Source organism: Hyla sarda, chromosome 8 (assembly GCF_029499605.1).
Source record: "Hyla sarda isolate aHylSar1 chromosome 8, aHylSar1.hap1, whole genome shotgun sequence".
Taxonomy (NCBI): domain Eukaryota; kingdom Metazoa; phylum Chordata; class Amphibia; order Anura; family Hylidae; genus Hyla; species Hyla sarda.
Window position 1 is genome coordinate 24325148 of NC_079196.1, and position 14430 is coordinate 24339577.

General features: G+C 43.3%; 1 protein-coding gene across 2 annotated transcripts in view; it reads left to right on the forward strand.

The window, feature by feature from the left end:
* Positions 1-14430, forward strand: part of SPOPL (speckle type BTB/POZ protein like) — a 51348-nt gene that overhangs the window by 21447 nt on the left and 15471 nt on the right. For both annotated transcript variants that reach the window (XM_056535296.1, XM_056535295.1), the window contains exon 5: positions 1050-1177. In XM_056535296.1, coding sequence (XP_056391271.1) covers positions 1050-1177 — 128 coding nt within the window. The remainder of the gene's footprint in view (positions 1-1049; positions 1178-14430) is intronic.

Here is a 14430-nt window from a genome sequence, read left to right on the forward strand (position 1 = left end):
CTACATACAATGTACAGACAGTCCAGATCTGTGAAACATGTCAATGGCCAGAAGAACCGACCAATCAGAATGGGGATTTTACTGGTAAAACCCCTGTATTACTGAAGTGTATGCACTGACTGGATGTCTGGTAGCGCCCCCTACAGTACAGGGAGGTATTACATGTTCTGTACTCTTTACCTGTATTACTGAAGTGTATGCCCTGACTGGTGTCTGGTAGCGCCCCCTACAGTACAGGGAGGTATTACATGTTCTGTACTCTTTACCTGTATTACTGAAGTGCATGCACTGACTGGATGTCTGGTAGCGCCCCCTACATTACAGGGAGGTATTACATGTTCTGTACTCTTTACCTGTACCAGGGTTACCTGCTCCTTTGGACACCAGATGAGGGCGACTCCATGTAACTTTTTTAGGACATTGCATACTGTACAGGACCCTGAAGAAGCTCCAGTCCTCTACATAGACCAGTGTTTCCCAAGCAGGGTGCCCCCAGCTGTTGCAAAACTACAACTCCCATCATGCCCGGACAGCCTTTGGCTGTCCGGGCATGCTGGGAGTTGTAGTTTTGCAACAGCTGAAGGTTCCCTGCTTGGGAAACACTGACATAGACAGTGATTACAGCTCCCAGCAGATCTTTCTTACTTTTATATGGAAGGATTTACTTTATCTGTATTAGTTATCTACTTCTTATTCTTTAATTTTTACTTTTTCCTATTTTTGGATGACATTTTGTTGCCTTTAGAACCAATTACCAGGTTTCCATAGAGTTCTGGTCTCAACATACAATGGTCGTCCCGGAACCAATTAATATTGTAACTTGAGGGATCACTGTATTATGAACTACACTAACCTTACAGCCCCCTGTAGCACACACTGGGGCTCACAATCTAAATCTACCTATTGGTATGTTTTTGTGGATTGTGGTAGAGAAATGGCGGACTGTAGAAAACCGAGGCCAGTCTATTCTTTGTTTCCAGTTTTACTTACTTTTTGATATTTTTTGTGGCCAATGTTATGTGACTGTTTTTATGTTTTGTGTTTCGCAGAGAGTCAGAGAGCTTATCGTTTCGTTCAAGGAAAAGATTGGGGCTTCAAAAAATTTATCCGGCGAGATTTCTTACTTGATGAAGCAAATGGTCTCCTGCCAGATGATAAACTCACGCTGTTTTGTGAGGTGAGTGGAAACATTTTATTTCTTCTTCCCTTTTTTTCTGTTGATGCTTACTTGCTTGATTTTTATTTATTTTTTTTAATTTTATTTTAAAGCGTACCTGTCATAGTGCAAAAAAAAAAAGAAAAAACCTGATATGTTACTCAGGACCCAATCCTGATCATGTGCATATCATTTTATGTGTCTCTGACCTATATATCCAGAGATATAAGCATTTATCTGCTGGTGAGTTACTTTTTCATTGTGCAGGCTGGAGGGGGCGTGTCAGTCTGGGCTGGAGGGGGCGTGTCAGTCTGTCTCCCTCACAGGAGCCAGCCTGGGCAGTCAGCCAATCAGTACTCTCTACTCTGTAACCCTTTCCTCTCTGGTTTTATGCTGTGTCATGTGTCAGAGGAAGATACTTGGAGCTTGCCTGCAGTAATCAGAAGACATTATGGTGAATTCATAACAGGATAAAATGTATAAATATAAGAATAGATCTTTATAAAATTAGTGCAAGGATTTTAGATAAAAGTACAGCATTTTTGATGAATACATGTTCTGTCTGTTTTACCTTCTCCCAGTAAAGCTGGATGCTAATCAGCATAGCTGTCACTATGTGTGTCATTCATCTTTCACAGACTCCTGAATGTCTGATCAACTTCTTTTGTCATTCAGGAGTCCGAGAAAGCTTTGACTATTTCAGCATGCTGGGAGTTGTAGTTTAGTAACAACTGAAGCTGCAGTGTTTGTAAATAACTGTGTTAGAGCAGTGTTGCCTCCAGCTGTTGTAAAACTACAGCTCCCAGCATGTCCACACATTCTTTATCTGTAGTTTTGCATACACAATAGAAATCTCCTATACTGGATACCGGTATGCTTTACGGCCGTTATCCAGTATGCTGTAAAATCTAGACTAGTCTGTCTGGCTAAAAGACAGGCGACCCCTAGTGGTGGCTATTTTGAGCTTGAATTTCAGGTGAAAATGTAAAAAAAAATTTAACAGGTGTATATTGTGAAATGTCATATTATGAGTCCTGCAATATATGAAAAGTTTTTAACAATGACAGTGCCTCTTTAACCTCTTCAGGACCCATGACGTATGCATACGTCATCACACCCTGGGTCTTAAGGACCCATGACGTATGCATACGTCATGTCTTTTCCTGGTCTCCGCCGCTCACCCGGCGGAGATCGGAAGCGGATCCCTGCTGAAATCCTTCAGCGGGGATCCAGGGCAAACGCCGAGGGGGGCCATGTAGGAAATCGCCCTTGCGATCTGCGGCGATACCGGGCTGATCGGGTCTCTGGGACCCTACCGCCCGGTAATTTCGCATGATCCCGGCTGTCACAGACAGCCAGGACCATGCTGGAGCCTAGGAGCGAGGTGGCAAGCCTGCCACCTCCTCCGATCCCCTGCGATTCTTCGGTTAGTTAACCGACCAATCGCAAAGGGGGGGGGGGGGGGGTTACTTCCTCCCGCCCTGCCCGGCCCCTGGAAGTCCGGAGAGGACGGGAGGAAGACCGGAGGACGCGGCGGGGGACGGGGGAGTGCTGGGGACTGGCCCCGGTACTTACCTCGTCCCTGAAGACCCTGATCCAGACGATGAAGACGGCGGCGGCAGCGACAGGTGAGTAGATCTTCAGCCGCGGTCGGGCCCTTTACAGCAATGCACGTCGCCGTAAAGCTACATGCATTGCTGTATTGGGACCCTATATACTACAACTCCCAGCATGCCCAGACAGCCCTTGGCATCTGGGCATGCTGGGAGTTGCAGTTTTGCAACATCTGGAGGTCCACAGTTTGGAGACCACTGTGCCCTTCCAGATGTTGCAAAACTACACATCCTCAGCATGCCTTTACTGTACAGGCATGCTGGGAGTTGTAGTTATGTAACATCTGGCCCTTCAGATGTTGCAGAACTACAACTCCCAGCATGCCTGGACAGTTTTGGCATACTGGGAGTTGTAGTTTTGCAACATCTGGAAGGGCACAGATTGGGAACCACTGTATTAGTGGTCTGCAAACTGTAGTCCTCCAGATGTTGCAAACTACAACTCCAAGCATGCTTGAGAATGTTTGGGAGTTGTGGTTTTGCAACAACTGGAGGCACACTGGTTGGGAAACATTGTCTGTTTCCTAACTCAGTGTTTCCCAACCCGTGTGCCTCCAGCTGTTGCAAAACTATAACTACCAGCATGCACTGATAGACTGTGCATGCTGGGAGTTGTAGTTTTGCAACAGCTGGAGGTCCCCCCCTTGTGAATGTACAGGGTACATTCACAACATGGGCAGGGGGCTTACAGTGAGTATCAGGCTGCAAGTTTGCGATGCAGCAAATTTTGCGCGGCAGCTCAAACTCGCAGCGGGAAAATCGCTGTAACCCCCCTGCCTGTGTGACTGTACCCTAAAAACACTACACTACACTAACATAAAATAAAAAGTAAAAAACACTACATATACACATACCCCTACACAGCCCCCCTCCCCTCCCCAATAAAAATGAAAAACGTCTGGTACGCCACTGTTTTCAAAATGGAGCCTCCAGCTGTTGCAAAACAACAACTCCCAGTATTGCCGGACAGCCGTTGACTGTCCAAGCATGCTGGGAGTTCTGCAACAGCTGGAGGCACCCTGTTTGGGAATCACTGGCGTAGAATACCCCTATGTCCACCCCTATGCAAATCCCTAATTCAGGCCTCAAATGCGCATGGCACTCTCTCACTTTGGAGCCCTGTCGTATTTCAAGGCAACAGTTTAGGGTCACATATGGGGTATCGCCGTACTCGGGAGAAATTGCCTTACAAATTTTGGGGGAAATTTTTCTCCTTTCACCCCTTATGAAAAGGGGAAGTTGGGGTCTACACCAGCATGTTAGTGTAAAAAAATAAATTTTTTACACTAACATGCTGGTGTTGCCCTATACCTTTCATTTTGACAAGAGATAAAAGGGAAAAAAGCCCCCCAAAATTTGTAATGCAACTTCTCCCGACTACGGAGATACCCCATATGTGGGCGCAAAGTGCTCTGGGGGCGCACAACAAGGCTCAGAAGGGAGAGTGCGCCATGTACATTTGAGGTGATTTGCACAGGGGTGGCTGATTGTTACAGCGGTTTTGACAAACGCAAAAAAAAAAAAAAAAACACATGTGACCCCATTTCGGAAACTACACCCCTCACGGAATGTAATGAGGGGTGCAGTGAGAATTTTACCCCCCACTGGTGTCTGACAGATCTTTGGAACAGTGGGCTGCGCAAATTAAAAATTTTGTACAGCCCACTGTTCCAAAGATCTGACAGACACCAGTGGGGGGCAAATTCTCACTGTACCCCTTGTTACGTTCCTCAAGGGGTCTAGTTTCCAAAATGGTATGCCATGTGGGGGTTATTTTGCTGTTCTGGCACCATTGGGGCTTCCTAAATGCGACAAGCCCCCCGAGCAAAATTTGCTCTCAAAAAGCCAAATATGACTCCTTCTCTTCTGAGCATTGTAGTTCGCCCGTAGTGCGCTTCAGGTCAACTTATAGGGTACCTCCATACTCGGAAGAGATGGGGTTACAAATTTTGGGGGGTATTTTCTGCTATTAATCCTTGCAAAAATGTGAAATTTTGGGCGGAAACACACATTTTAGTGAAATTATTATTTTTTTTTTTTACGTATGCAAAAGTCGTGAAACCCCTGTGGGGTGTTAAGGCTCACTTTATTCCTTGTTACATTCCTCAAGGGGTCTAGTTTCCAAAATGGTATGCCATGTGGGTATTTTTTGCTGTCCTGGCACCATAGGGGCTTCCTAAATGCGACCTGCCCCCGAGCAAAATTTGCTCTCAAAAAGCCAAAATGACTCCTTCTCTTCTGAGCATTGTAGTTCGCCCATAGTGCACTTCATGTCAATTTATGGGGTACCTTCATACTCAGAAGAGATGGGGTTACAAATTTTGGGGGGTATTTTCTGCTATTAACCCTTGCAAAAATGTGAAATTTGGGGGGGAAACACACATTTTATTGACATTTATTTTTTATTTTTTTACATATGCAAAAGTCGTGAAACACCTGTGGGGTATTAAGGCTCACTTTACCCCTTGTTACGTTCCCCAAGGGGTCTAGTTTCCAAAATGGTATGCCATGTGTTTTTTTTTTTCTGTTCTGGCACCATAGGGGCTTCCTAAATGCAACATGCCCCCCAAAAACCATTTCAGAAAAACGTACGCTCCAAAATCCCCTTGTCGCTCCTTCCCTACATAGACATATGAGGTATGTGCTTACTCGAGAGAAATTGGGCTACAAATGTAAGTATACATTTTCTCCTTTTACCCCTTGTAAAAATTCAAAAATTGGGTCTACAAGAACATGCGAGTGTAAAAAATTAAGATTGTGAATTTTCTCCTTCACTTTGCTGCTATTCCTGTGAAACACCTAAAGGGTTAAAATGCTGACTGAATGTCATTTTGAATACTTTGGGGGTGCAGTTTTTATAATGGGGTCATTTGTGGGGTATTTCTAAGATGAAGACCCTTCAAATCCACTTCAAACCTGAACTTGTCCCTGAAAAATTGTGATTTTGGAAATTTTGTGGAAAATTGCTGCGGAACTTTGAAGCCCTCTGATGTCTTCCAAAAGTAAAAACTCGTCAATTTTATGATGCAAATATAAAGTAGACATATTGTATATGTGAATAAAATAAAATAATATTTGGAATATCCATTTTCATTACAAGCAGAGGGCTTCAAAGTTAGAAAAATGCAAAATTTTTCATCAAATTTTGGGATTTTTCACCAAGAAAGGATGCAAGTTACCAAAAATTTTTACCACTAAGTTAAAGTAGAATATGTCACGAAAAAACAGTCTCGGAATCAGAATGATAACTAAAAGCATTCCAGAGTTATTAATGTTTAAAGTGACAGTGGTCAGATGTGCAAAAAAAGGCCGGGTCCTAAGGTGGAAAATGGCTGGGTCCTTAAGGGGTTAAGCATTATTATTATTGTTTTACTATATGATATTTCGTGCAGATGGCTTTTATTGTGAATAGCGGGTTTAAGGCCCATTCACATGGAGATATTCTCAGCTGACACTGTCCGCAGCAGGAGTCAATAAAGTCCAGCTCTAGGACCGGGCGGACATGCTCTGCCAGCATTGACGGCAATGCAATTTGCGCAGAACACGTTCGTTCTTTTGGTGGAGTCTATAATTTGAGTTTACAGAAATTCAGCAGTGTGCACGGTTCAGCAGAAACCCATTGAAAACAATGGGAGGCTGCTGCTCCGGAGTTTCCGAGGGAAATTTCTCCACTTAGAAATGTCGTAGTGTGAATGGGTCTTGACCTGTCAAACTGGTTTTTGTATGTAGCTTGGAGCTAAGAAGAAAACTACTTTTGTTGTACATAAAATATTACTGGGAAATAGAAGTCCTCTAGACATCTGTCCTCTATTGTGAAGGCGTGAAAAATTATTTTTAGTGCTGACCTTTTTGATGGGAAGCTCTCCCAGCCAAATTACAAATATTCCTGTTCTTTAGTTATGCCCCCACCCCCCTCCATTTTGGCAGCGGCAGTATTAATACCTTGATGTGATTTCCTACCCCCCCCCCCCCCCCCCCCCCCCAAAAAAAAAAAAAAAAAAAAGGAACAAAAACTGGGGATCGACTGGTTTGTCCGATAATGCCGGCGCTTTAAATCAATGAACTCTGCTTTTGCTGGGTTAGAGACCGCCGTCGCGCACTTCTCTCCCCCTGCCTGTCCTGAGTCCAACCACCGCTTCTGCTCCATTGCCTCCCCCATCCATGATTTTATAATTACCTGTTCCCGGGGTCCGCGCTACTTCTGGCTCTGCGTCCTTCGGAGCCAGAAGTAGCGCGGACCCTGGGAACAGGTGATTATAAAGGTAATTGGGGCAGCGGCGGCAGTCTCTGGCCAGAGGATAGGCAGGGGGAGGCAATCGGGCAGCGGCGGTGGTTGGACTCAGGACCCCACGACAGGCAGGGGGAGGGAAGCGGGCGGCGGTTTCTGGCCCCCCAAAAGCTGCTACAGTTCATTGATTTAAAGTGCCTGCTTTAAGTAATTGATCTGCAGCGGCTTCTGCAGGGCCAGAAACAGTTTATCAGGGTATACCCGTACACACACCCTCATTTTACCAAGGATATTTGGGGGGGGGGAGGAATTAAAATGCACGGAATATCGGTATAAGTTATTGGCTATCGGCCTGAAAGTTCACAGGTTATCGGTATCGGTTCTAAAAAATCAATATCGGTCAATCCCTAACAAAAACTGCAGCAAACATTGTCATTGTGAACACTGTAACACCATTTGTTAGGCTGGGTTCACACCTGTGTTGCAGAGATCATTGGGCGCTTTAGGCGCAGGTTCCATGAAAAATACCAGACAACGTAGCGCTGCATGCTGGGCTATTTTGTCCAGTAAAATGCAGGACCCCATGCTGAAAACCCGACAGACCACATTAAAAGGGTTGTTCAGCTAATAAAACTTATCTCCTATCCGCAGAGACTGGTCTCAACAGTGACGAGCTACTCACAATCGCCAACTGCAGCAGTGTAATTGACCGCTACCAAGACCATTTCGTTTTAAAGGGGTACACTACTGAAAAACATTTTATTTTTATTTATTTTTTATCAACTGGTGCCAGAAAGTTAAGCAGATTTGCTTTATGATCCACAGAAAGTTCTTTTCTTTTTGAATGTCTTTTCTGTCTGATCACAGTGCTCTCTGCTGACACCTCTGTCCATTTTAGGAACTGTAGAGTGTAGGAGCAAATCCCCATAGAAAACCTATCCTGCTCTGGACAGTTCCTAGAATGGAAAGAGGTGTCAGCAGAGAGCACTGTGGTCAGGCAGAAAGGAAATTCAAAAAGAAAATAACTTTCTGTGAATCATAACAGCAGCTGATAAGTACTGGAATGATTAAGATTTTTTTAATAGAAGTAATTTACAAATCTGTTTAACTTTCTGGCACCAGTAGATTTAAAAAAAAAAAAGTTTTACAATGGAGTACCCCTTTAACCCCTAAAGGACGCAGGGCGTACGGATACGACCCCATTCCCGAGTCCTTAAGGATTCATGGCGTACCTGTATGTCCTATTGATCACGGCGTCTAAAGTGAAAGTAAAACTATTCCGGCGTTCTACGGCTCCATGCCTTCATATGTGGTACAGCCGCGTGCGTAAATGTCCGAACTATTAAAATATAAGATTAGCTAAACCGCACGGTTGATGGCGTACACGTTAAAAAAATACCAAAGTCCTAAATTGAAAATATTTGGTCACTTCATATACCATAAAAATATATTAATAAAAAGCGATCATAAAAATCCCATCAAAATGGTACCGATAAAAACTACAATCACGGCGCAAAAAATAAGCCCTCATATAGCTCCGTGTGGGGAAAAATAAAGTTATAGGGGTCAGAAAATGACCATTTTAAACATACAAATTTTGGTGCATGTAGTTATAATTTTTTTAAAGTAGTAAAATAAATGAAACCTACATAAATTGTGTATCCCTGTAACCGTATGGACCTACAGAATAAAGATAATGGGGAGATTTATCAAAACCTCTGCAAAGAAAAATGTGCCCAGTTGCCCATAGCAACCAATCAGCTCGCTTCTTTCATTTTTAACAAGGCCTCTGTGCAAAATGAAAGAAGCGATCTGATTGGTTGCTATGAGCAACTGGGCAACTTTTCCTCTGGACAGGTTCTGATAAATCTCCCCCATAGTGTCGTTTTTACTGAAAAGTGCACTGCGTAGAAACAGAAGCCCTAAAATTAGCAAAATGGAGTGTTTTTTTTTATTTTTTCACCTATTTTTTCACCCCACAAATATTTTTTTTGTTTTGCCGCAGATTATCAAATTAGTAATGTCATTACAAAGTACAATTGGTGACACAAAAAACAATCCCTTATATGGGTCTGTAGGGGCAAAATGTTATGTTTTATGATTTTTAGTGCAAAAACGAAGATTGTTTTGAGTCCTTAAAGGGGTTATCCAGGAAAAAAAAAATTATATATCAACTGGCTCCAGAAAGTTAAACAGATTTGTAATTTACTTCGACTAAAAAATCTTAATCCTTTCAGTACTTATGAGCTTCTGAAGTTAAGGTTGTTCTTTTCTGTCTAAATTTTCTCTGATGACACGTGTCTCGGGAACCGCCCAGTTTAGAAGAGGTTTGCTATGGGGATTTGCTTCTAAACTGGGCGTTTCCCGAGACAGGTGTCAGAGAGCACTTAGACAGAAAAGAAAAGCCTTAAATTCAGAAGCTCATAAGTACTGAAAGGATTAAGATTTTTTAATAGAAGTAATTTACAAATCTGTTTAACTTTCTGGAGCCAGTTGAGAGATATATATATATATATATATATATATATATATATATATATATATATTATATATATATATTATATATATATTATATATATTATATATATATATAGTTTTTTTCCTGGATAACCCCTTTTTAAGGTGTAAAAGGGGCTGAGTCCTTAAGGGGTTAAAAGGTGGGGGCTGCAATGCTCAGAGCTGGGGCCCTGTTCTGGAGATTCCAGGGGTCAGACTCCCCGCGATTAGTCACTTATTCCTATCTAGGGGATAGGTGTTATTAGCTATAGCTTTAAAGTCAATGGGCCGTTTGTGTCCAGCATGTAACTGTATCCACCTGTGCTAGTTTTTTTTTTTTTTGTTATTCTCCAGTGACTGAGCAGAACAACAGAAAATACAACACGGGAGTGAACACCACTTTCGGACTCTGCATTATGCAGTTTCTCTTGAATTCTTACTGTAAACATTTAATTTAAATTGACAACTGGGTGTTCCTACACAGTTCCTTTCATCTGTATTTTGTTCACTTTTGCTAAATGTTTTGGCTTTTGTTCACTCTGTGCATATAAAGTGAAAAATTACCTTTTTTAAATAGGACTTTTTTACTCTTCTGAACTGTCTGTTTTATGTTTTATGTTTTATTCATGAAATAACAACAATCTTTACATTTTTATTTTATTTTTTTAAGTATTTTGTGTTGCTACCATTCCTGTAATTCTTTCTGGGAAATTATGAATACATTGACAATTGGGCGGATTCATCCTCCTTGTCAAAGGTGTGTGTCCCTAGACCTGTATTTCCCAACCAGCATGCCTACAGCAGGTGCAAAACTACAACTCCCAGCATGCCCAGAAAGCCAAAGGCTTTCTGGGCATGCTGGGAGTTGTAGTTTTGCAACAGCTGTAGACACAGTGGTTGGAAAACACTACTCTACCAATGTCCAGTCGGGGCAGCCAGTATCTGTGCGCACCCTCACCTACTGGTATCTCCATGTAAGAAAAGATGCTCCAGAATGGTTCCCCTATGGGGGAAGTACAAGTATTTCCCATCCCCAAAGGATAGGGGATAAGATGTCTGATCGCGGGGGTCCCGCTTCTGGGGGCCCCTGCAATCTCTCATTCAGACACCCACCTGTGGCCGCTGCACAGAGTGATGTTCAGTGTCTGAAGGGTCACGACTACGGGGCCGGAGTTTCGTGACATCACATTTCCGTGGGGCGGGGAGTGACGTCAGATGTCTTAGGGCCGGAATACGCCTTTTTAAAGTGCTTAAAAAACAAAACCTGATCTATTGTAAATGTTTAAAGGGGTACTTCGGCACTTAGACATCTTATCCCCTATCCAAAGGATAGGGGATAAGATGCCTGATCGTGGGGATCCCGCCACTGTCACGCCCCCTCCCATAGGCTTGCATTGAGGGGGGGGTGAAGTGTGACGTCACAGGGGGCGGAGCCTTGACGTCACAACACTCCGGCCCCGTGAACGACAGTAATCAGACCCGGAGCGAACACGCTCCGGGGACTGATTTTAACGGGGTGCGGCATGCAAGATCACGGGGGTCCCCAGCAGCAGGACCCCCGCGATCTGGTATCTTATCCCCTATCCTTTGGATAGGGGATAAGATGTCTAAGTGCCGGAGTACCCCTTTAACACGGTTTGCCTTCGTTTTTAGTTAGTCATCTCAATTGATCCTTCATTGTATACTTGGAAATGTGTGGTGGGGGGATGAGCTTTGTCTGGCGACCATTTATCTCTGGCAACCTATCTCTATTGAAAAAAGGGCTGCACACTCGAACGATTTAACCGTACATGTGCTTAAGGAAGTGATGCTAGATAGCTTTCAGCGACACATTGCTATCATATGTGGCATCCACCAGATAACCCCTTTAAAGCTGTACTCTAGTTGTGAAAAACGTATAGTTTATTCACAGGATCGCGGGTGGTCCGACCAATGGAGCCCCGTGTGATCTCCAGAATGGGGCCAGCTGAGCACTTCAGGCCCCCCGCCTTCCGGGTACTAGTGTGGACAGTGACCGGCTGCATCGGCCGTAGTTGTGTCCCACCTCATCCTTGATTGGCAGAGTGGACAGTCACTGCCGAGACCACTTAGTCTCAGAAGGTGGGGGCCTGAGCGCTCAGCAGTAAGAGATGGGCCTTGTTCTGGAGATGAGGGGGCCCTAGCGTACAGATCCCCTCATGATCAGAGACTTATCAACTATTCTATGTTAAAGGGGTTCTCCACCATAAGGTGATTTTAGTACTTACCTGCCAGACAGTAATGGACATGCTTAAAGGGGTATTCCAGGCAAAACCTTTATATTATATATATATATATATATATATATATATATATATATATATATATATATATATATATATATATAATCAACTGGCTCCGGAAAGTTAAACAGATTTGTAAATTACTTCTATTAAAAAATCTTAATCCTTCCAATAGTTATTAGCTTCTGAAGTTTTCTGTCTAACTGCTCAATGATGATGTCACGTCCTGGGAGCTGTGCATGATGGGAGAATATCCCCATAGGAAGTGCACAGCTCCCGGGACGTGAGTCATCAGAGAGCAGTTAGACAGAAAACAACAACTCAACTTCAGAAGCTAATAACTATTGGAAGGATTAAGATTTTTTAATAGAAGTAATTTACAAATCTCTTTAACTTTCCGGAGCCAGTTGATATGTAAAAAAAAGTTTTGTCCTGGAATACCCCTTTAAGCTGAGTTCACACAGCAGAATTTCTGCACTGAATTCTGCATGTCCCATTCACACAGCAGAATTTATGCTGCAGAATTTCCACTGCAGTAATTTCATAAAATGGGCACTCTTATTAAAACATTTTTTTTCATATGATACAGGTAAAATAAATAAGATTTTTAGTTTACAAAAAAAAAATATATATATATATATATATGTCCCTTTCTATGCCTTATAAATCTGGCCACTAGGGGTCTCTCTTCTGGTCCAGATTGCATTCCGTCTGCTCAAAAGCACAGACTTTGGTCTCCTGCTGGACTGATGGCAGACCAAACTCAGGAAGTGCCGCCTGGCCATAGGCAGTGAATAGCACTCGCTTTCCTTGTTTCAAACACAGGCAGAGAGCGAGTGCTATTCACGGACTATGGCCACACCACACTTCCTGTGTTTGGTCTTCTGCCAGTCCAGCAGGAGACAAAAGTCTGTGAGTCCACTATAATGCTGCTGATTTCTTTTTGTGAAATGGCTATTTATCGTTGGAGTTCATTCTCCAACTAAAAGTCCCAGGATTCCTTCTTTTGTAAGTGTGAGGTCACTTTTCTCCTTCCCACAGAGCAGCCACCTCACCCATTGAAGCACAGGTGTGCTACTTCCATGCTGGGTGTTTTCTAACCAGGGTGCCTCCAGCTGTTGAAAAACTACAATTCACTGCAGAATAATCTCCCTCCCACCCAGCGGTTGCTCCACCCATTGAAGCAGACACGCTCCTTTAAATACCTGACTAGTGATGTAATGTCCCGGGCCGTACTGCAACCTGGGAAAACCTGAAACGACACTCCTTTTGTATGCTGTTAAAAATAAACATTGGGATAAAAATTGCGAGACCACCATGAAACAGATTTGTAAATTACTTCTAATAAAAAAATCTTAATCCTTCCAGTACTTACTTACTAAATTCTCCACAGGAAGTTCTTTTCTTTTTGAATTTCCTTTCTGTCTGACCACAGTGCTTTCTGCTGACACCTCTGTCCATTTTAAGAACTGTCCAGTGCAGGAGAGGTTTGCTATGGGGATTTGCTCCTACTGTGGACAGTTCTTACAATGGACAGAGGTGTCAGCAGAGAGCACTGTCCTCAGACAGAAAGGAAATTCAAAAAGAAAAGAACCTTCTTTGGAGCATACAGCAGCTAAGTATTGGAAGGATGAAGATTTTTTATTAGAAGTAATTTACAAATCTGTATAACTTTCTGGCACCAGTTGATTTAAAAGAATATTTTTCAGTAGAGTACCCCTTTAAAACGAAATGGTCTTGGTAGCGGTCAATTACCAACTGAGGCGGGACACTGCATTTCATAAAGGTTGCGGTTATTAAAGGGGTACTCCGGTGGAAAACTTTTTTTTTTTTAAATCAACTGGTGCCAGAAAGTTAAACAGATTTGTAAATTACTTCTAATAAAAAATCTTTACCCTTCCAGTACTTTTAAGCGTCTGTATGCTACAGAAGAAATTCTTTTATTTTTTAATTTATTTTTTGTCTTGTCCACAGTGCTCTTTGCTGACACCTCTGTCCGTTTTAGGAACTGTCCAGAGCAGCATAGGTTTGCTATGAGAATTTTCTCCTCCTCTGGACAGTTCATGATACTGGCATCAGGTGTCAGCAGAGAGCACTGTGAACAAGACAAAAAAGAAATTCAAAAAGAAAAGAATTTCCTCTGTAGCATAGCGCTGCTAAAAGGTACTGGAAGGGTAAAGATTTTTTTAATAGAAGTAATTTACAAATCTGTCTAACTTTCTGCCACCAGTTGATTAAAAAAAGAGATAGCTGTGTGCTAAAACTTGGTCAATGAAGCCCCCAAAATTGAATATTAACATTGCCTCTGTCAGTGAATGGGATAAAGGAATACTCCTCTGTGTTACGCCGAGCGGTCCGGGTCCCTGCTCCTCCCCGGAGCGCTCGCGGCATTCTCCTCTCTGCAGCGCCCCGGTCAGACCCGCTGACCGGGAGCGCTGCACTGTCACTGCCGGCGGGGATGCGATCCGCGTAGCGGGACGCGCCCGCTCGCGGGTCGCATCCCAATCTACTCGCATGTCCCGTTCCCCAGCTGTCTCGTCCTGGCGCGCGCGACTCCGCTTTCTAGGGCGCGTGCGCGCGACGGCTCTCTAAGATTTAAAGGGCCAGTGCACCACTAATTGGTGCCTGGCCCAATCAGTGTCTATTAGCTTCCCTGCTCCAGGTGTATATAAACCC